The 23,596-nt window shown below is 32.5% G+C and overlaps 1 protein-coding gene and 1 long non-coding RNA gene across 9 annotated transcripts in view; one reads left to right on the forward strand and one right to left on the reverse strand.

Annotated features, from left to right (window-relative positions):
- The window catches only part of LOC124951331 (calcium/calmodulin-dependent 3',5'-cyclic nucleotide phosphodiesterase 1-like), a 69,529-nt gene that overhangs the window by 20,239 nt on the left and 25,694 nt on the right, over positions 1-23,596 (forward strand). For 3 of the 8 annotated variants that reach the window (XM_047499586.1, XM_047499587.1, XM_047499593.1), the window contains exon 1: positions 9,747-10,695. The exons of 4 other annotated variants lie outside the window; for them this stretch is intronic. In XM_047499586.1, the coding sequence (XP_047355542.1) occupies positions 10,512-10,695 (184 nt within the window). In that variant the 5' untranslated portion in view covers positions 9,747-10,511. Of the gene's footprint in view, positions 1-9,745; positions 10,696-23,596 lie in introns of those variants that run through there. One more of the 8 variants, XM_047499585.1, reaches the window with a different exon arrangement.
- LOC124951334 lies at positions 17,444-23,186 on the reverse strand. Its single transcript, XR_007101584.1, has 7 exons — positions 22,680-23,186; positions 21,719-22,280; positions 21,536-21,600; positions 21,344-21,466; positions 21,033-21,271; positions 20,582-20,938; positions 17,444-20,483 (listed from the first exon to the last, which is right to left on the reverse strand). It is a non-coding gene; the product is annotated as an uncharacterized LOC124951334 (long non-coding RNA).

The raw sequence follows: 23,596 nt of genomic DNA on the forward strand, positions 1-23,596 counted from the left end.
TGAATGGCCTACATGGCGATACAATTTTAAAATTCAATAGCACCGAGAAAAGATGTATTCAAATCGCATCGCGTTTGTTATTTTAATAAATACCATTATAATGTTCCCTTTACGTCAAATGAAGTATCTTATATACGTATTTTTAAAAACATCGTTATTGAAAATATTGATATGCTGTTTGTTTCATTTGTTTCATAACTTGTGAATTTTTGGTAATATTATATTATATATTGTAAAGTAATTGAAAGAGTTAACATATTTAACGTGAAATTAATATTGATAGTAATAATATTTATATAAATTAAAAAAATTTACATATCACGGGTGGATTATTTCCTAGGATAATTTTCACGTTATTTCGTTAAACTCGACTCTCGTCTAGCATTTAACACAAAGGTCGAGAGGTTTTTTACGCTTTTAAAGCCGCTTGTAGTTTTTCCTGAAAAATTTTGAAGTTCTTTTTTTCGAGTAAGCTTTCATATTTGAGATTTGACACAGATATTTAATACTTATATTTCATTTTTATTTCTATTTTTACAATAGAGAGAAAGAGAGAGAGGGAGAGAGAGAGAGAGAGAGAGAGGGCGAAATCGAAGCAGACAAGATAAAAGAAGATTATGTTTATGGTTTTAAATATAGATAGAGAAAATGAAAATCGGCAGTTTGTTAACTAAAGTGGAATAGCAAAATCAACATGACTCAAATGAGTTCAATTGACGCAGTCTGTAAAATTTTTTTCGAAGATCATTTTGGGAATTTTTATGCGATATAAGGTGATATTTGACTTTTGACATTAAATATCAAATAAGACTTTTAAATTTCTCGTTAGATATAAAGATTTCTTTTTCGTGAATGAGATATAAAGAAAAATTTATTTATTTTTATTTGATAAATTGTCGCGTCAAGTTCTTCTCTTTTCGGAATGGAAATGCAAATGCACGTTTTGTTTGTTTTTTTATCATTTGTGTTTTTTGTTTAGCGAGAACTAGCTAGTATTCCATCTTGTGCGACATTGAGATCATGGGATTCGTGACCTAGGATAATAGATCGTATTTGTAAACTTGACAGGACGAGGAACTGTCCGTCGCTTGTTGACCTTGCTTGATATAAATCTACGACAGTCTAGTCTAAGGATCGTTCGAACGTACATGTGGTAGTAAATCGTATATCATTCCATTTATCGTACATACGATTACAATCTACAAACGCATTAGTATTTGATACACATTATAATGAAAACGTACGAAGAAGATAAAACTTTACTGATATGTACATATATTAACTCAATTAGTATTATACGATAAATTATCCGAATAGACTAATAATTTTCGAATGATTACTGACATTGATGAAAAGTAAAGAATAATGATTGACATGATGCTACGTAATAAATGCCAATGGCATTGATAAATCATTCTTTTGCATTTGTAGCATATTATGTATGTGATTAAGTTTCGTTCGTGTACACATTTTACTCGTACAAAGAACCATGTATTACGTCTTTTACCAGAGAAGAGATCGTCAAAGTCATGATCTTGACCTTTCAAACGTAAACAGTACTTACGTTAAAGGTGAATCGATTTAGTCAGGATAATCTAAGTATCTCTTTACATATGTATTTCGATTTTTAAATTCTGATTTTTATACTTGACGATGAATTTGACGATTTGATCGCGATTTAATACTATTTTTGCGATTATATAAAATTTCGAAAGGCTTTTTATGGGTAAATATGAGCGTCGACAAATCGATATACGAAAGATCATATGAATTTGAATAATGTAAATTAATTTTTTGTAATTTAAATTTCATGTGTTTACGTGTATATGGATTAATTCAACGTAGGTTGTTCAATAATCGATGTAGCAATAAAAAGTACTTGATTAGGAGGAAATGCGGCGTTTAAGCATTGTCAACTGTTAATATCCTTTTTGTTAATTTCCTCGAGATTGAACGGAAATGTTGGTGTCTGTAGTAATATCCGGCAGAGGTCGATAAAGCAGGGAGCGCATGTCTTCAACAAGTCTACAAATCTGCTGCAATTGTGGAATATGATGGAAGTTCGATGGGAAACATATCGCGATAGGGTAGAAAACTGTAATCAAACGTTGGTAACTTTATCTTGTTTCAGTTTTTCCAATTAAAATTTTTAATCAAGGAAACAACATTATTCGGAATAATTAGTAGAAGAAATTGAAAGATTGTAGAAATTAAAAGGAGAATTGATAGTACAATTAGAAATAAATTTATCAGAAATAGATTTTACATTTGATATATATCCATCTGTATTAAACATTTTATAGTTTGATCGTAATTTCGAAATTCAATAATATGGTGAATATTAAACGCTAGAATATATATATACAATTCGTAAATTTAATTAAAACTCTATATCCGATAAGTGATTATTATTTCTAGCGTGAAATAATATTAGCGATAAATAATTAATACGGTAAATATATTTTGTGATATTGATTTTATAAAATGCGCCTTTTTTGATGATAAAATTTCTATAGGATGGATTTAGGAACGACATTTTCACGTTATTTGCCGACTTTATGGACTTCCGTCGCTTTCGGCGTATCTATCGATTATAGTAGGAGGAAGAAGAAAATGGAGTGGGATGGGGTTTGTGAAGATATGTAAAGCGATTAAACGACGTATGTATATACGTAAGATATAGAAGGTGTGAGTATTTAAATGGCAGCGTAAAAATATTAGTTATCTATCACTTTGCATTTTCTTTTCTCTATGTAAAATTTTGATTGAGGAACAAATTTTTCGCACGAAAGATATCTGCTTTAAAAATGTTGGAAAATATAAACGAGGATATCCGTGATATCTTCGCGTAAGTGTATTAGTTTATAAAGAGAAGTAAGCACGATCGAAATTTATGCGGTACACGTTTTTCTTTTTAATAATTTTACAATATTAAAAGTGGAAAATCGGTTATTTCTTGTAATTGCCCGTCTAATGTAATCGCGCATATATATTCAAGTCACGCGTAGTCACCGTTTAGTATTAGTCATGTGTTAGATCATAATTTTCTTCGTGGAAAATCGATTATAATATGTGATAGGATCTCTTTGGTTTCGATATTATCGCATACGTTCATTAGTACTTTGTGGCAACGTGGTGCAAAATCAAACACAAGTGTGTACACGTTTTCTTTGTCCCAGATTTTTTCATTCTTCCTATATCTATGACACACTTTGTATCGAGACGTCGGTATTTTTCATACAAAAAGTTTATATTCTATGATTTGTTTATGACCTAACGATTTTCTCGCAATATTACATCGTATAGCAAAACATATTGTTCTACTTGTATTTCTAAATTTTACATAAAAGTCACATTACTTTGAAAAAAAGAAACTTCATTGACAAGCATCGATTTATTTTCAAATGCTTGAAAAATGTTCATTAAATATTTCTTAATATAATAAATGTGAAATGTCTCGTGACAATTTTCCTAGAAATAGTATTTAACGTTAGAAGTCCGACTGAGATTAAAACGGTAACCGGGAATGTCAGTAAATCTTGGTGAAATTAAACTGCATGAAATTAGACCGAGCTTTAGGTATTAGTTATTTGAATTAAGTTATGATTCATATATAAACGTCATCACCGATTAACGTCTGCCATTTTGCCTTTTTCCGATGTTTCTCTAACGAACTATCATTTTTTTTTATCTTCAAATATTAATCGTGAAAAAGAAAAGGAAGAAATCAAAGGAAACATATAGTAGCAGATTGTTAATCTAAAGCTATTCATTTCATAAATGCTTTTGCGAATTAATTATAATAATGAGGAAATGATTTTTTGACGCTGCTGTATATTTACAGCAACCATGGAGAAGTAAGTTTGAAAGCTTTAACTTGATACAACTCTTGATAATATTAGCATTTGAATTTGCATTATAAAGTCGATAGGTGTATAATGCATATGTCGCATGGAGTCCTTACGTTCTCGCATAATCGCATACGTTGTTGCATATTAGTTGTGGTATTTATGTGTCATTATGAGTTCGAGTTAAAATAAAATTTTAAAACAAACAATCGGATAATTATGAACTTATTCGAAATTTTGACCATTTCACTTTTATCCTGCCCCATTTATAATCTTGAACGCATCGATCCTATTCACCTTCGAACTCACTAATAAGTCAGATAAAATGTTGCTTGGGCTATAAATTCGTGCAAGCTGAGAGTATTTTTCTAGAAGACAAAGCTTATCCTGCTCTTAAAGGAGATTAATGCACCGATACTAGATAAAACGTATACTCGCTGTAAGATAGAAACTAGATGTTCAGACAAGCGAATCAGGATAATGTTGGTACAATCGGCTTGAGAGTATTATAGTAAATGTACGATTTGTGGTGAAAGCTTGATAATTAATTCCTTATCATCGTGAAATTTCGATTTGGTGAATTTAACATTATTCGAATATCGTTTTTAAAAGCTTCGAGGAAATTCATGCACCGTAAAAATGTTTCAAATATAATATCCATGGAATTATATACATAGCTGGAAGAAAATAGATCTGCGATCATGTTCCATAGTTAATTTCATTCTTTCATACTTTTTGATGTAATTTTTGATAGATACGAAAAAAAGATTTTTAAAAGGTAAATTCTTTATCGGCAATCGTCCTGCCACTTTTTTTCTCTCGATCGTTTTAACGATAGATTAATTCATGCATTAATCGAAGGTCTAGTGCTCTAATGCAACGGTCGCCATTAAGTGCACTCGGTGATAAACGGCAAAATGCCATATTATCTCGGGTCATATCTTTTAGCGGGTCGTACTGATAAAAACGTCTCAACATCGTTATTATATACGGAAACGGAACACCCGGACCTACGTACGGACGTATACACGAACGTTTGACGGCGACGAGATTCGAAAACTTTTATGCCCTTGGGATTTGAAGTTCCTTCCAAATGGATTTAACCGATTATAGTAGCTTGACTTTACGATCTCTAAACCTAATAATGACTATATATGTCAAGTTTGCGATGCAATAAAATTATTCTTATTTTATTTCGGTGTACCTACTTTGTTTTATTTCCTGTCGGCTTTGAGTTTGGCAAACTTTTTCTTTGTTACATTTTCTTCTAAATCGTGAATGACGTACGTCCTGGTAAATATATATCTACTCTAGCTTTTTTTTATCAAGAATCCACGTGGGTCCGTCTCAAGAACATTGCAAGGGAGGTATTCCGAGTGTTAGTGACTTACTCTTCAAATGTGCGCCTTGGTACTCACGTTAATGAGAAAAAAGAAAGCGTGCGATTCTACTTGGAATTTTCTCGACTTAATTCGTCCTACATATTTGAATCAGACGACAATAAACTTTTTTATAGCGATCAATAGTAAAAGATATTTTTCTTCTACGTCGATAGTGAGACGAGGTAGGTTACTTTTATGGTGATTGAGATAATCGAGGTATCGATCGAGGGACGTACGAGGACGTAATACGGTCCAGTGGCGCTCGGTGAGCGTAGAATATTGGATAATTCGCACGTAAAAGTCACTCGAATAAAAATGTAACACGAACTGAGTTTAGGAAACCGAACTCAGTCAGCTCGGTGTTCGATCGGATGAAATATGTTACTCGCGAGAAAGGAATTCCTCGATTCTTTTCAGGTTCCGCCTCGTAGCTTGATAAATTCGCTACGTAAAACATAAGTACGTATTGTAATATTTTCCTTTTGTACCAAAGAATGGAAATGTTAAAGCTGATATTGTAGTTCGAATCCATTTTACACGGATTTGTTACGTTGCTTCTTTTGTTTTTTATTTATTTATTTTTCCTCTTTTTTTCTTTTTTTTTCTTTTTTTTTCTTTTTTTTTTTCTTTTTTTTTTCATAAATATTGCGCTGAAGAACATGCATTTTTTTGCTTATTGTTCTCAGCTGCTATGAACTTTAATAATAATAAATTCAAGAAAAATCGTTGACAATTTTCAACCTTAATAAGTTGGCCTTGTTTTCTTTATCATTTTACAGAAAAGAATCTTTTCTAAGGGATTAACTGTATTTCGAAACTTTCACAGGATTATCGTCTTATGTAAAATAGTAAGAGTTAAACGTAAATTTTATAGAGTAGAAGCACGTGGGAGCGGTTGGATCGGAATGACGTCTCTGGAAAGTTCGAAGAAAACCACAAAGTTCTTGAAAAGGAAGAACATAAAAAGTTCCATTGAAAGCGAGACTTGCCTTGAAGTGAGGGTTACTATTATTCGATCGTTTTTCCAAAATATTATCTTCGCTTTTCAGAGACTGTATCTTTTCTCGCATGAAAATCACACGAAACATATCCTACAAAATCATGGAAATCTGTCCTGATGTGTGGAAAAGTGAAGAAGGTAATACATGTTTTCGCTGCATTGACTTTATGTATCTTCGTATTTCTATTCTTACTATTCGGCATTCGGGACGACAATTTTCATATATTTTCGAGAAAAACGAAATGTGCTGAGTAATACGTAAACAAGAAAATTGTATGATGAAATTTAAAGTTATATTCACTCGTCACCATTCGTTTTAATTTTATTTTTATATTTTCAATAAACATTGATTTTATAATTTATTATTTTATAACAAAACATTACGTTTCTTTTACGCGAATTATTATTTGTCAATTATAAATTGATAGTGTCAAATATCGCGTAATTTTATGAAGTTACATATTGAATTTAGGATTAGTTTTTATTTAGCGATGATTCCGTGAAAATTTTCACGACGAAAAAATAATCGTGAAGATTTCATGAATCTCTTAGTATTAAACATTCGTTGGGTCGTTAAGAGTAGGTAATTATCTCTGATGAGAAATGCAATACTACATGTATGCAATACTATATATATATAGTGTTATTATATATATGGAGGGATGGTTGAGCTTTAATATTGCGAAGGTCGAAGTTACGAGGTACTCTATAGAGTCCTTCACCAGAAGGACATACGATATTTCGAAGATAAAACGGATGAAGCAACTGGATATTCTTCTTCGATGTCCAGGTAGTGCTGAATTTTTCAAGTTTTCCCTCGGGAAAGATGCGAATGTTCCACTTGATTAAACGATTGCTCGACCCGTTGCGGCTAAAGGATTTGTAAGGGTAGAAGAAGGGTAAAAGAAGGATGTCGGGAATTCGATAGCGCGAATGATATGTATTAGAAGATATGATCACATTAATCAGCAACGATAAAGCAAAAGTCGTAGTAAAGCTGGACTAATGAGGAGTAAACTGTTTCAAGACTAATATCAGTTAACTGTGATCAATGTATATTCCATGATTATTCAGACGTTAATTATATTCCAAGTTCAGTAATGATCTCCTTGATTATCGCTCGGATTTAATCGCTCGGTTTTAATTAATACAATAAGATGAACTTTATTTTTATTTAGATACTTTATCGACGAAATGAGTATATTTTAAGAGACTGACGGAGCTTTGAAAATGTGAAAGAATAGTTCAGAGAGAAAATATAAGATGAAACTATATACGAAGTGAGTACAAGAGATATGTAGGTGGAGATAATAGAGAAAAGAAACGACTGAAGCTGGAGGCTTCGTATATTCTACCGACAATTCAAGAGGAGAATGAAGACAAGATAGTAATCCAAATAATCGTAGAAAGATTATCGATAGAAGAAATAATATGAAATCATTGAAGCATTTTTATTAGCTACAATTTACGAATTACTTCTTAAGAGAAAATTTTATTGAAGCCTTTTTGTGATCCCACAGACGGATTATTTATCCGTCTGTGGGATCACAATGTATATATATATATATATACATGTATTCATACATACACAAAAGACTTCGATAAGAAAAGTAATTTGAACAAGCAAGAGGAGAGACAAGGAGTATTGACTTCGCTAGAAGTCGTCGAGTCGCAATAAAACAATGAATTAAGTTAAGTAGAAAGAAAGAGTTCTTATTAGACGGACAAACTGAGCATTGTCTATCACGTTCGAAATCTAATTTCATTTTCATGATGAAATTCTGCCGCAAGCCCAAAGTCCTTTTTGCTTTGACGCTTTTGCAATCGAGCTTGTGTTAATCTTCTATGGTACGTTCCATCAGACTTATCTTTTTCATTCCCTCGAGTTAAAATTTCTCGCGCAATCATGAGCCGTCGAATATTTTTTTTCCTTTTATGATATTCCTCCGAAGAATATAAGAGAAAGGACAGAAGTTATGCCAATCAAGAACAAAAGAGAAGAGATCGAAAGAACGATCGATCGTATGTACGGTAAGAACCATATATATATATATGGTTCTTACCATATATATATATATATATATATACGATAGCTTAGAAAGTGTTGGAAGGGTTTGAGTTGTGAGAGAGCGAAGAGGATCGGTGATGATGGTAGTAGGGTCGTCAAAGGGAGCTTTTCGAGCCCGAACTCGGAGGTTAGGTAGTGGCGTAGACACCTGAGGGTGCGGAGATAGAACTGACGTATAAAAAGCAAGCAAGAGAGAAAGTACACGTCGACGGTACTTGGTGGGAAGGAGGGAGAAAGAATGAGAGCGAGTGGCGAGTTGGAGCGTGATAGAGCAAGAGGATGAGGGAGAAAGGGTGGGAGAGAGGTTAGAACGAGGTGGAGCTTTCGAATGGAGGTTCAGTTGTGGCGGTACCGCGCTTCGAGTCACACGCGTTTTGCGTTCTCGTTTTTCCTTAGATCCGCGCGTCCGGCCAAGCACGCGGTCTTTCTACTCGTACGATTTTATAGAAGGGAATTAGTTCTGTCTTTCTTGTTTTTTTTTCTTTTCATTTTATTCTCAATACTTGCGTTTCGATTTACGACCTAATTTGTACGCGTAAAGTGTTTCTTATCGCGAAAGATTCAATCGTTCCCGAGCTATGGGATGAAAAAGGTAGCCTCCGAAAGGGGCTACGGAGGAGTAAATTTGATGTAGCTTTGAAAAGCGCATCGAAAGAGCGCCTCTGTCGCTGGCGGGTAAACTGAATTTTAACATTGGGTTATACGAACGATACGGGGAATCGATCGAAAGAACGAGCACGCACACCCTCGATAGATAATGTATATATATACATATATATACATATATATATATAATATATATATCGGTATATATTTATCTTCCTTTCACTTTTTCTATCTATACCATCATACATGCGTTTTGATTTTTTTGAAAGAATACTCGATCCTCAAATACCGTATTTTTCGTTGAATAGCGATTGCATGACGGTTTTGAATACGGAAAAGTACTCTGATAAGAAAGATCAACGACGTAAGATTACTGACTGGACGATTGATGATGCTGCAAGAACGGGTCTCACGTGGATTTCGAACGCGAGTATATATCTACTGCTTGAATAGGAAATATAAGAAAGAGAGAGGACAAAAAGTGAAATCGCTTTCTTTCTCTCTTTCTCTTTCTCTTTCTCTCGGTTGGAAACTTAGCGAGAGTGCCTCCGAGCTAGAGCATAGCTGAAGCATCGTCGAGCTCCGGACGTAGCACAGAATTTAACTCGCGGTGAGACTCCGTCGAAGATGGAAAAAGAAGTACTAAGAAGTTTCGGGTCGCGAGTTCACGTCGGTCGAACGAACCGTGAAGCGTAACGGGGTCGATGTTCGCAACATATATTTTTCGCTTTGCTGGACGGAAACCTTATCGAAGCGAACTAGAGGACAAGGAGGAGAACGTGAAGAAGGTAGTGACGGGGAAGGAGAAGGTTGAGGAGGAGGAGGAGGAGGAGGAGGAAGAGGAGGAGGAGGAGGAGGTGATGGTCGATGATGATGAAAGAAGAGAAAGAGGAACGTATTCTCGAACGAAGTACCCATATATTAAAAGAGAAAAGGACGCGAGCAGTAAGGTGGAAACAATGAGAGATAGCACGATTGAAAAAAAAACGACAAGAACCCTTACATTTGTTCCTCGGTTATTCGAATTACCGATGCGTATTTATATCCGTCCATTGTAGTTCGAGTAAAACACGAAGTTTTTACTTCTCGAAAAGACCGAAATTCCCGCAGTTTCGAAGAATTCGAAAGGTCGTCACAGGTACCGATGTTTCTTGTCGATAAAAAGAATCATAGCACCCTTGTGTATGGCGCGCGTGGGAATTTTCCGTGACGACGCCGAGTAAACGAGTTTTCTTTCGTAAGGCACGAACCGTCGTTAACTCAATGTGAAGACGAAAGAAAATAAAGAGCGAGAAGGAAAGAAAAGACATCATGAGAAAAGTCAATTGAGGATTCGTTGCAGTAATAATTTCTACTTTTCCGTGCAAGAAAAGAGGAAAGTAGAAAAATCAAGTGGTAATCAAAGAGAACGACGCCATCGCCTAGATGTAGCCGTGGAGAACGCAAAGTTCGCCGATTCGATCCTCTCTTGTCTCACGAAGACTACTAAGACGAGGAGAAGGGGACGGCATAATGGTGTGAAGGTACGAAGAAGAGTCGAGAAGACAGAAGTGGAAGAAGAAGAGGAAGAGGAAGAAGAGGAAGAAAAAGGGGTGTCTAACAAGACGATGACGTCTAGACAAAGCAAAGACCCTGTGCAGAAGTGCCATTCGGACCCGGGTGCCGGAAGTACCCCCGGCACTTCTTATAGCCCTACTAAGCGAATTTCTCGCAAACAAGTGCCCGGCATTCCGAGTTCCGCCAATACGCGAAAGTGTGTCCTCACTTTGGATGGCTACAACTACGTGATCGGTAAGTAGAGGTCTCTCGCTTATGAACGAGCCCTTATCGGCCGACCTGCTCTACGCGCTACTCTTCGAGAGACCTCTCGGAACCTCCTTTCTCGATCCCTCTCTAGATCTCTCTCTAGATCCCTCTCTAGATCTCTCTTTCTCTCTCGATCTTCCTCCCGATATCTCATTCGATCTCTCATTCGATGTCTCTCCTTCTATTTCCCCTCTTTCGACTCCATTGTTCTGACTAACGTACGCCAACGCGTTGTCGTAATCGTCATATTCTACACCACGAAATATTGCACATCTACCTTCGACGTTCTCTCTACCTAATAAAAGCTTGACATCGTGCCGCTTCCATCTCACTTAATTGCTCGATCGTCCTCGTCCTTGCACGCGTTCTAATCGTTCCTTTTCATTTACCAACGCAAATTCGTAATTGAAATAACCACGTCGTACGATCGTTAGTCTTTCATTCCAATTAAAAGCGATATGGTCTGTGACCTGTATATATATCTATGAGTCAATTAATTATAGTGGATGATAAAACTCAACCACGAGTATATTAGTGTTCGTTGCCGGAAAATGTATCGGTATTTGCAAGAAAAACGAGACGAATATTTTGATTCATTTTTCGTAAAAATCAGAACTATCGAGACAACCGTGTGAATTACGCGTATTGATGATACTCGATCGTCTCGGAAGAAGAAAATATTGGGAATGGATGTATTGTTGGTTGGTATAATAGATGTCCTTATATATATTTTGAAAAAATGAGTTTTATATATATATATATATATATATATATATATATATATATTCTATTTATCGTACTTATCGTGAACTCTTTTTTATCCTGTATTAACGGTTTTATGAGATCGTTAAGCTCTGAAATTAAAGAAACTACTTTTGAAAAGAGTTTCGATTTTAATAGGTTTGAGAAAACGTATTTAAGGAAGTTATTTTTCAAGTGCCGCACAAGTTGACTTTCTTTTCTCGTAAAAGCTATTTTTTTTCATCGAAAGTATTGCCTGCCATAGCATTATTGCGGCATCGTATTTTTCTATGATTTAGCTACGGACGAAACAAACGTTACCTCGTTTTACGAGATATATATTTTCATGAATACGTTCAATTCACTGTCTGAAATTGTCTCCCTTCAACGGATATGTAGTTTCTCATTATGATCTATTGAATTGTAATAGTTTGGTGAAAATAATTCGGCAACATTTAACCACTTATAATAACGAGATATTCGTATAGTTGCTATAAAGGAAAACGATTATAGCGTTAGGTATTAGTTAACGGCGATCCATGCAATTATCAGCTTGGCTCTATTATCTTTTGAAACTTGCAATTAATAGTCGTATAGGGTATTATTTCGATGACATTCGTTGTATACGTAGGTACATAGTTTGCACATATTATTGTATCATGTATAACGTGAATTCAATTTGTTGTTTGTGAGAAAATGCAGATGTCACTGGAGAATTAAATCCATCATTAAGTATTATATTATTCAAAGCTATTGGATAATCGGACATCTTTGTATGTATTTATATTATATTTAAATATAATACATCCGTCCGGTTTAAATGTTTGCCACATAGAATTTTCTTTAATTTTCGATCATCTCAAATTCATATATTTGTATGGATTATTATAAACAAAGATATTAATTTTAGATTTATTTCTGGACGATGATATTTTGTTTTTCGACAAAATTTTATCAGGGATTGGTAATAATGAAATTGATTTTTCATGGTACTTATGTTAAACAGATGTATTTATATAAATTTCATTCATTTCTTTTCGATAGAATCAATAAACGTTCAAATTATAAGAAATTAAATTATAACAAAGTAGTCCGTTAAGCTTGAACTTTTTATTCCAACAGGTATTTGTCTTCTTTTTTTTTTTTCCATCGAAATATCGATTTAATGGAATATTTGCAATTTTTGTTGAAGTAAAAACGAGCGATAATTTATTATAGTAAAATTCGTGATTGCAATCGATTGATCGAATAAGGGCCGCTAGCTGGTTGTTCTCGTTGATGAATTTAATTATTGTCGTAAAGGTTGCAATTCGATTAACTTTTCAATTGATTTTGCTTCTCTAAGTGAATATATAGATTTTTTGTAGATTTTGATCAAAGTGACGAACTTAATCGTATAAATTCGAAACCAAGAAATGAACTTCCTCTGGTATCGAGATGTGAAGGGAATTTCGTTAAGTTAACAGGAAAGTTTGATAAAATCATCACGTCGTCTATTTTGTCCCAGGTATCTCGATTTATCTCATCGCATTTGCTTTAACGTGTTCATGGATACCGGCCAATCTCATGTTAAGGAAAAACGAAATAGTTAACCGATTCTATTTATCACGCTGTGCTAGGATTCCGTAGATTTAACAACGTAAGCGCCTTGCTCTGTTCAATGAATTTGGTATTGAAGTGATTTTTTTGATAAATAAAAAATGCAACAGACTGAATGATGACCCTTTATTATTTAATTAAATAAATGAAATTTTAAGGGATTTTAAATGTCAAATTTACAAATTAATGAGACAAAGATATAATAGAAAAGAGGAAGGAAACAATTAAGTTTGTTTCTTTACGGTAAAAGTTAACGAACGACGTTTAAATTTTTTCTTACAATTTTCAATTTGTTTGTGTCTCATTCATTCTCGCCTTTAAGAATGATAGCTGATTAAGAAATAAGAAACAATCGGAGTAATCGCTGTCAGGATGGTTATTCGTTTTTTCGATCTACGAACTTCTTTCGTCTCATAATTCTTGACGACGTTTTTATGCTCCGAGGCAGAACGAAAGAAAGATAAAGATAGAAAGAGTGAAAGAGATAGATAGATAGATAGATAGATAGATAGAGAGAGAGAGAGAGAGAGAGAGGAGAGAGAGTTTGAACGTCTACAACGTTTACTTTAGCTTTTCTTTAATAGAGTTCGTGCGTTCAACATCTTGAAACTCATCCAGCTGCTGACATTGTAGACATTTTAACATTTCCGTCTTGAGATTTTCTTTTCTATTTTTGGAGTTTCGAGAAATCGATCGATAACAACAGACTATGGTTGGGTAGAGCGTTAACAAATTTTATTCTGTAACTCAACCGAAGGCGAAAAGTTTTCGTAGAGAGAATATCGTTCTAGTGTACGTGCGTAAGGTGTAAATCTTGGTAATACAAAAGCTATTGAAATAGGGAGACTGAGGGAAAGATCGCAAACGAAGTGAACTGAAGAAGGATAGAAACGTATAATCTCCTTCTCCTTCTTTCTCCTACAAAAGGATCTATAGAGATACAGGCTAAGAAAATTCGCAGACCAGAGCTTTCACAAATCAAGTAAGAAGAAACGCACCAATGGAATTTCCTTTGATGTAGCTAGTTGACTACTGGAAGTAAGAAGAACATATTTTACTTTTCAATTTTTTCGACATTCATCAACTCTTTTCGTCGGTTTACATAAAAAGGAAAAAGAAAAATGATGTCTATATTTATTTGGTAGGATGTTTATTAGCTTTGTCAATTTACAAAAAAAGAAAAAAAAAAAGAACTCAAAGCTCTCGATAGGACGAGGATAAAAAGTGGTAGAAATCGAGAGAATTAATACGACGGATATTTGAGACGAAAGTGCAGCCGAGTCGCATATATGTAAGTAGAATAGCAAACAACCTCCGAACAGGTCACATCCCAATCTTTGGTTTATTTTGTCCAATCCGGAAATAGCGTATAAACAGGCCACTTTAACAAGAGAGAAGGGTCCCAATCGCTTGACCTCGATTTAAATCAAACTAGAATTACGCGAGGGCACTCGGAGAAATTCTCGGCGGAGGTGGCAATGGTGATGTTGTTGGGTGAGATTGGGAAGGTGGAGGGGAATGGTTAGGTGGATTGCGGAGGAGATTGTGACGAAGGCGTCGCGAAACGCATCGTGAACCGCGACACGGTTCGACGACTTTTTGTTTTAAACCAGAAATAAAATTGTCGGTCGTCGATTTTAGCGATCTTGCTTACTCGAGATAATATTGACGCGTCGGCTCTAAACTTGGACTATTAATTGGATAATATTGGAAAACACAGAAGCCATTGGAAACTCTTGTCCTTTTTTCTCTCGTTAAATCCTGCTCGTTCTAACTGGGGTTAGGTTGTTTAATTGCTCGTCGATGAGTCTGTCATTTATCTTTGTTTTTTCTTTCTTGTTACGTAACAATGGCAAAAGTCGTATTACGGCGATGCTGATACTATTTTATCGGTTATTTTATCTTAAAATTATGAGAAAAAAGGGAGGATAAGGAAAAGGCAAAACATCTTACAAGGATCGTATAGCTACTATCGTTTCTGAAATTCGATCAAACGGTAAACAAAAATTGTGAACTTTGGAGCTTTAAAAGAAGACACTATAGATATAGACGGTATAGTGAGGTTCACCAAACGATAAAACATAAAAACGAAATCGTTTGAGATTTTTCGTTCTTTATTTCTGTATCATCAAAGACCGTATGTAATACATTTCTCTACATTCCTTTGATTGAAATTGTATTGAAAGATCGAAACATTTGTTGACTTTTTCACGCTTTTAACTGTTTTCAATTCAGTCAAGATTTCGGATAAATCTCGTGGAACATAGCTCGCGTTAGAAGAGAAAGGAAGTATCAAAGCAGATTGGTTTGTTGATACAGTTGCTCGATCAACTTTTCATACCCAGAATATCTGTTATGTTGCACTTTCCCTCATAACGTTACTATGTTCGTCGATTTGACGTCGATCTTAATTTTTTTTTTTTTCTTTTTTTACCTTTTTTCCATGGATTTTCATCTTTTATCCTGTTAACGTTGAAGCCAAGTTTCGCTTTGTTTTGTTTAACAACACTAAAGAATGTGGCTTCGGGTGGATAACGAAAGGATCGTTCCACCTAGAAAGTAAATGTTTAGATACAGCGAGTCTTTGAAGTTTACGTATTTATTAAAACTGTCGTCACTATTACGTCACTATATGTAAAACTTGTCATTTCCATTTAAAAGCTTGTAAAAAAGATATTACTACGGTACCGCAAACAATTTTGCTCAAATAATTAGATACGTATTAAACATTGAATTTGAAAATAAATGGAAGAGATATGATTTAAAGCCGATTTGAAATTTCATTCGTTGATCTGCTATTACGACGAATTGTACGAATATTGAAAGATTTTTTCTTTACGCCAATGAATTATTATTACTATTATTATTATTATTATTATTTTTGTTGAATAAATAACAATAAAAAATAGGTTACGTATTCTGTTGTAAAGAAGATAAGGAAAATCGGAAAAACAGAAAACAGCTAGGTTTACGTTAAAGAAATTGTATTTCATTGATTTTCTGTCCCAATGCGATCGCATGGAATATCGTTTGTTCGTTCGTTGTAGAACGAACATCGAGAAAATGACTTTGTTGGGTAGTTAGACGTTTTACAAAACTTCAAATTCCCATTGGTTGTACATATAAAACTAACAATCGATTTTTGCGGACGCTCAATCAAACTCGAGAAATAGAAGCAAAGAGGAGGAAAGCTTATACAGGAAGTACCGTCTTCGTATTACGTTTAGCGTGCGTTGTAGAGATTGCCTTTGTGGCGATTCCCCCAATATGCGCTCCCCTCTTTACTCTTATTTTTATATACTTGAATAATTCCCTCTGCGACTTTGCATCGTTTTAGCGTTATCACTTTCCAAGGATCTAGCTTTTGACCTTTCAACTTTTCTTCGTCGTTGAGTGGTTTAAGCATTTGTGGATACTATTGAAAACGATATATTCACGATGAATTTTAAATTGAATATTTTTCTATAACTTCTATTGAAAACGATCCTCTAATAATTTTTTATTTTCGATAATTGAAAATTACAAGATGTATTTTAATTAAAAGATACTTAACAGGAGATTCATTACGTTCGATTTGTATTTAATAAAATCAATAAAATAATTGATATCACCATTTTGAAATCTATCTATGTATCTATGCGCTGTCGATGTGTTGGATCGAAAGGCATGAAATAATATTTGGAAAGAATCTCTGAAATCGTAACTGTTTTCGTGAACGAATGACTGAACATACATATACACATATACGCATACGTATATGTGCGAGTAGTTAGCGCTGAGTTATGACCGAGTTTTTTTTTCTTTTTTATATTCGATGCCGCACTTCATCCTATCGCCCTACTTCCGTATCATCTAATCCGAAGGTGGACCGGTTATACTGGTGATTCGTAGGAATTTTTTCTTAGGTGTTACCAACACTGATGGTTTACCTTGTCACCTAAAACTATTATTATAGGAACAAAAGGAATTGGAAAATAATTTTGTATGTTTCTTAATTTCTAACTTAGGAAATTTTTGGAGTTACAATTATGATCGTTTTACGATACTGAATAAAGAAATTTATTTTATTATTTGATCAAGTATATATAAAATTTAGTTATCAATATTCATTATTGTCTTGAATAATCTTTTAAAAGAATGAACGTAGTTGAAAATTTAATTAAAGCGAGACTTTACTGTCGTTACAACTAAAACTCATTAACCGATAACATTTGTGTCGGGAGTTTTAAAATTATCGTTGTTTGAATTAGGCCGTAATATCGGTCGTTCCGGTGATTTTTTAAGACGATCATGCAATATGAATAATTACTAATTTTCTATCATAAAACTGAAGGGACGTATATATATATATATATATATATATATATATATATATATATATATATATATCTGTATAATATACATGTGTTATTATATCTTTTAGAAAATTTTTTTTTCATACAACAATGAATTTGATTCTCTATTTAAATATAATGCGAACACTTTTTCATTCACTATATGTGAACATCGATTTCCTTGTTCCATATTTATTGTATTTCATTTGAATATGCTCTTTTTCATTACAATGGTATTACTATTTGTTTTACTATTATCACTTTGAATTAGTAGCATGATTAAATTATTTTTAGATAGCTGTGTTACTGATGACGTTTTTCATAAAATAAATATTTCCGATATGTAATTTTCTATCTATCGAGAATATTCAGAGAAATCGATTTTCTATAACAAATACCGATTTTTTTTGATGCGAGAAGTAAATAAATATAATAACAGGAATAGTAATTACTTCGATAAAATACAGTATAGAGAAGTTTTCATTGAGAAAGTATTATTACAAAACTTTTAAATCTTTTATTCCATTTATTATTATAGCTTAATAATAATAAGAATTCTTCTTCTTCTTTCTTCGAATTTATTTTCTTGAAAAATATTTTGTAAGTTCTTTTTTATCGAATTGCACATTTCTCACAAAAACTGAGAATGTTTTGTGATTGTTTGTTTCGAAATTGTCCATATTCATTTTGTTTGATAGTACTCATATTAAGAACTTGTACCAGAACTTATTGAAAGAACGTCAATATAAATAAATCATTTTTTAATATCAACAATATTTGATCTCATGTCATCGAATTAAAGTCGATGCATCAAAAGCAATGCATAATTTATATTCTTTTTTTTTTCCTTTTTCTCTCAGAGTAATAGATAGATCGATTTAAAGTAAAATTTATATAAAAAACACTTATGTCACATCGTATCCTTATATAGACATCTTATCTAAAATATATGTAAAATTATTTCTATGCCAATGCATAGAAATAAATTATTTTGTTTTCTCGATTTTGCCGGAAAACTAATTACAATCAATGAGCAATCGATGGCGTGTAACGTGTTTTGAAGTTGTTGCTTTAAACTTTACATTAATCCAAAGCTCGATCAAATATTAATTAAGATGACGATAACGTGGTTTACATTTGAACCGATACTTGAACTCCGCTTATATTCCATCGAGAAATGCAAAGCTCCGTTACAAACTACGAGAAGATCTCGAGTATTATTCATCATTGGATTTCTACGATTTTAATACAAATAAATTGAATCGAATTATTCTAAGAACGTAAAATTGTATTACGATCGTATTGAGTTTCTAAGTCGGTTGACATTTCTTTTAACTTTTTTCGAAAAATCAATTGTTCGATTTTTTATGAAACTATCTATACATCATACGTTTATATTAAATGAATCTATACTTTTCAATATATTATAAATGATGCTGTATGTACAATACATAAAATAATATATAAATTAAGAAAAACGAAAAGCATACGAATTACATCGTAAAATAATACAAATAATAAGGAGAAACATAATAGCGTTTTCAACGTTTAAATTATTCATTATATAGTGGCATTATTATGATCGATGTACACATAATGTGTAGTCTTGTATAATCATCAATGATTATCTTTTTTTTCCATATTGAACAACCCACTTTTCGATCATAAAATCAATAATCTACCAACTTTCTCATCTTTCTCAAATGATAATTTGGTTTTTTTTGTTTGAATAATTGTCAGAAATATCTCAAACCAGAGTCGTTTCAATTTTTATCGAAGGAATGAAAAGAAAAGAAAGACTATGTGGTGAAACGAAGAAAAAGGTAAAGCGAAGGACGTAAGTTTATTCGAAAATGTTCTTGCGGCGATGGAGAAAGGAAATTACCGTTCGAATGGAATCGGGAGCGTGCGTACTTGATGTGAGGCTGCGCGGGATTGTATTCAGCGTACCGAATGTCAGGGTAAATTGGGAGGGAAAATTGGATTTACATTTTTCGGCAAACGATCAGTATACCCGGAGGGGTCTGCTGCTTCAAGAAAAAGTAGGTGCCGGTAACGGTTTCGACCTAGTTTCTCATTTATCTACCTTCACTGTCCAAGAGATTCGTAATGGTGCGAAAATTCGGGAATATAAATTTCAACGACAACTCTGTAAAACGTAACATGACCATTTTGAGGGATTGAAGGGGGATACTATTTTTTAGAATTTTCACGATTCAGCACTTTCTATATTGATATTAGATAAAAATTTAAGACTATATGAAGAAATAACGTTTCTATCGATTTTTTTGCCGTTCGCTTTTGACATTTCACTCTTCAATATTCCTATTAAAATTTATAAAAATCACGTGATATGGATGGTGATGATAATAATGATGATAAAATGGTAACTGCGTGAATTTTTCATATTTTATCGAAAGGAATGTTTTCCGATGGGAAATTATTCTTTAAAATAATAAAAAAGAATAAAAAAGATATTGCAAAACCTGCAATTAATTTTTGTGCAATACTTCCGGCACTTTCACCGTTATCTACTGAAACGAGTTTTAAAAACTTAGCTCACAATACAAAAGTAAGCCAATCATTTTGGCAAGACTTTCTTCTTTTTTATTTGTGTAAATAAGATTTATAAAGTGTATATGAATGAATATTTAGCGAGATATAGGAATCGTTATTATTATAATAAAAGAATTATGTATCATACCAATGATACACATTATGATCACACTAGTTAATACACTATGAAATCTACGCATAATAATGCATGATTAAATAATATATTTATCAAAATATTATATATAGGAATACGTATTTTATATATAAAATCTTTATAGAACTTTATTATTTTCTTTTCACATTCTGATTAATTTAATTTAATGCACGATGATATAAATGTAATACGAAGATAAATATATGAGAAACATTAATGGCACTAATTTATTCTTTCTTATAATTTTAATGCTATGGTGAATGTTAGCAGTAAAATAGTTAGAAGATAGTTAGTATATTACTTGGAAACATTGGAAAGTTGATACGTTGAATGAAGGATTATCGGAGTTTTTTTCTGAAACGATCACAGTATATCCATCTTGTTCTTTACTGAAAAATAAATTATTGTCGTTATATTGAAAATGTAACTAAATAAGAAAATTAATGATTTATCATAGATAGTATAAAGTTGAATAAATAAAACTTACTTGACTTATATTTTTGACTCGACATTTGCAAATTTTCGTTTTTTTCTTTTTCTCTTCAACAAAAATTGTTATAGCTATAGAAATATTTTCTAACACGTCAGTGAGATTGATCGATTGCGATTTATTATTCGAAAAATTTATAAGAACAGTTACTAACTCATCTTCGTTAGATTATTATTTTTGACATTACTTTGATACGATCCATTTTTGAGTGCACTCGTTGAACTTCGTAACCTCGTTAGTGCAGTTGTTAGTGCAGTGTAAATCTTGTAATATGAGTTAGTATCTTTTTTCTACTGTTCCAAATTTAGTGTTTCATAATTTTCATTAACTGGTTACCAAGGTTCTGTTGAAATTCTAGATAAAGAATATTATGATATAATCTTTCTGTCATTTCGGGATATTTATGCAATGTAAAGATTAAAGTTAAGTAAATTTTAATGTTTCTTACCTATATTGATCGTATTATTCCACAGAAATGGTGTTATACAAGGATAAGATAAGATTTGCTTTTATAAGATTTCTTAACAGTGCTACAAGCTTGAGCATCTGTTTAAATATTATGTTTTGATTAATCATTATATCAATTTATTTTTCATAATAAGTTATCACAACATCAAGCAAAATCATTGTCAACATCGTTATCTGATCGAGCCTCCCAGCGATACGATTGCATTCGTGATTTCTCATCTATAATAAATTATTGAAATTTGTATTTCAAGAAATAATTAGATTAATTAATGAAAAAACCTCTTGACTTACCAACCAATCAGGTAACATTTTTTATTGGCGTAGTTTAAATCCATGTGTCTATCACATTTTTTAAATCAGCATCTTTTAAAGTAGCATTTGACTACATTAATTACACAGAAGATATCAGTGTACCTATATATACACATATATATTTTAATTTGTAAAATATTATATATAATATTATAAGTATGAAGTATATACCTTTTTTTCTTCTTTATACATCTTAGCATAAGGATTCATGATGTTTCTTCATTGAAACATATTTGCTGAAAATTATTACAGTCAATATTATTTCTATGCTTAATGATTGAAATCTTTATATTTTCATAGGTTCAACATTTTTTTTTCTTTTCGAAAATTACATTTCACTAATTGCTTACTTACTTGTAATTCGAATATCATCTCAGAATTTTTGTAATTCGGATCTCGTTGTTTTCAAAGAAATCGATGAAAATATATTTACTTTCGATATGAATAATAAGTCCAATCTGGACTCCCAAATACACCGAGCCAATTATTTGGTAGTCACTTCAATTTCACCATGTCAGTTTCATTGACAGGATCCGCCCATATGTAATAATCTTTATATTTTTCTCCAGACACTTTAACACTTTCTAAAATTTTGTTAAACCATTCATGTTGGTCTGATTACTATGATTGAGAATGAGATAGAGAATAATTTAATTATTCGCAATAATTATTATTACTGTCAGATATACAATTAGCATATTTAATACTTCCAATTCGACCATTTCTTAATTATATTCAGGATGAATATCACAAAAATCAGAAATATCATCTCCAAAGTCTTTTATTGTTGACAGGTGATAACAAGATTCCTATAACTTCGGAGTTAAAGTAGTGCTCAAGTTCGCTCGTTACTTTTGCATCATAGTTTGGATTTTTTCATGAATTATTTTCGTCGAATGATTTCTTATTGGCATAACTAGGTATACAAAGGAAAATTGAAAACGTCACATCGTAATAAAAAAAGAAAAATGTTTACTTTGTTATTACGAAATTATAATTGTGGGAAATAATAATAATGGAATAAAATCCAATGAAGACGTACAAATCTCTTAGTATTATAATTACTACAATTGTGACGTTATTTCTCTATCGGATCATCAAGATCTTTATCAGGCGAGTACGTAATTATTACGATGCCGGTGCAATAAGTATTGTTGCTTTAACCGATACATATCTCGAAAATTATTATAATTGTTAAAATGATAGATAAGAGACGATAGAAAGATAGAAAGACTTTTTACTGTGAAATCGACTCTTCGTTTCAATCCTTTCTAGACGATTACTATCGGATGAAAAGTAATACGATCTTTTTTACCTTTGATATCGCCGATGCCATTGTTGTTGTTGTCCATAAAATTTTGAGATCTGATAGAGCACAGCATGTTTCAATTATCTTTAATGGCGAATTTCAGTAATAGCAAACGATAGGTATTGAGAAACATAGAAAAATTATACCGATATATTGACGCGGGTACATCATTTTTACGATTAGACAGATACGAGAATACTGCTAGTTCGTTATAACACAAAAAGAAAAAAAAACCAAAATGAAGACATGGGTGATGGTATCTATGTTATCAGTAATGTCTTATCAGTGTCATGGAAATAGATGAGCATTTAAAAATGAACGTATCTTGCCATATCGATGATAACGATCGAAAGCCTTCAAAAACTGTAGCAACTCGTGGTTCATTCATCCATGTTCTTCATCGATGATATTAATGGAATCATCGGGCTAAAATTCACACTCGATTTGCTTATTGCCGAAAGCAGTTGCTTATTTAGATGATTCTCTCTTCTCTGTGAAAAAGTGTTCTCAATTATCTGTCAAATCTAACAGAGAATAATTTAAATCTGATACGATTTACTTTAAAAAACGTTCGGTTTTTTTTCTCTCGATACATTTATGTACATATCTATGTTGCTTCTTTGAATCCTACCCGATAACGATAAGTTATTGATAATAATTTAAACGCGAAGACGAAAAGAGGTAAATGTCGATATCGTATCGTTGTGAGGTAAATACTTTGAGAGCACGTTTATTCATTGAGTACGTTTGATATAATTGCAAAGTTTAACCGGTTCTCATTGAATCGTTAATGACTGGTATTCATTCAACGATTACTTATAAAGAAACATAAGAATGAATAGTTCTTCATTACGTATATATATATATATATTTAAAATATATTTTAATCGAGTTAGAATCAATTTATTATTAAGAAGAAGTTA

Source organism: Vespa velutina, chromosome 8 (assembly GCF_912470025.1).
Source record: "Vespa velutina chromosome 8, iVesVel2.1, whole genome shotgun sequence".
In the NCBI taxonomy this organism is placed as follows: domain Eukaryota; kingdom Metazoa; phylum Arthropoda; class Insecta; order Hymenoptera; family Vespidae; genus Vespa; species Vespa velutina.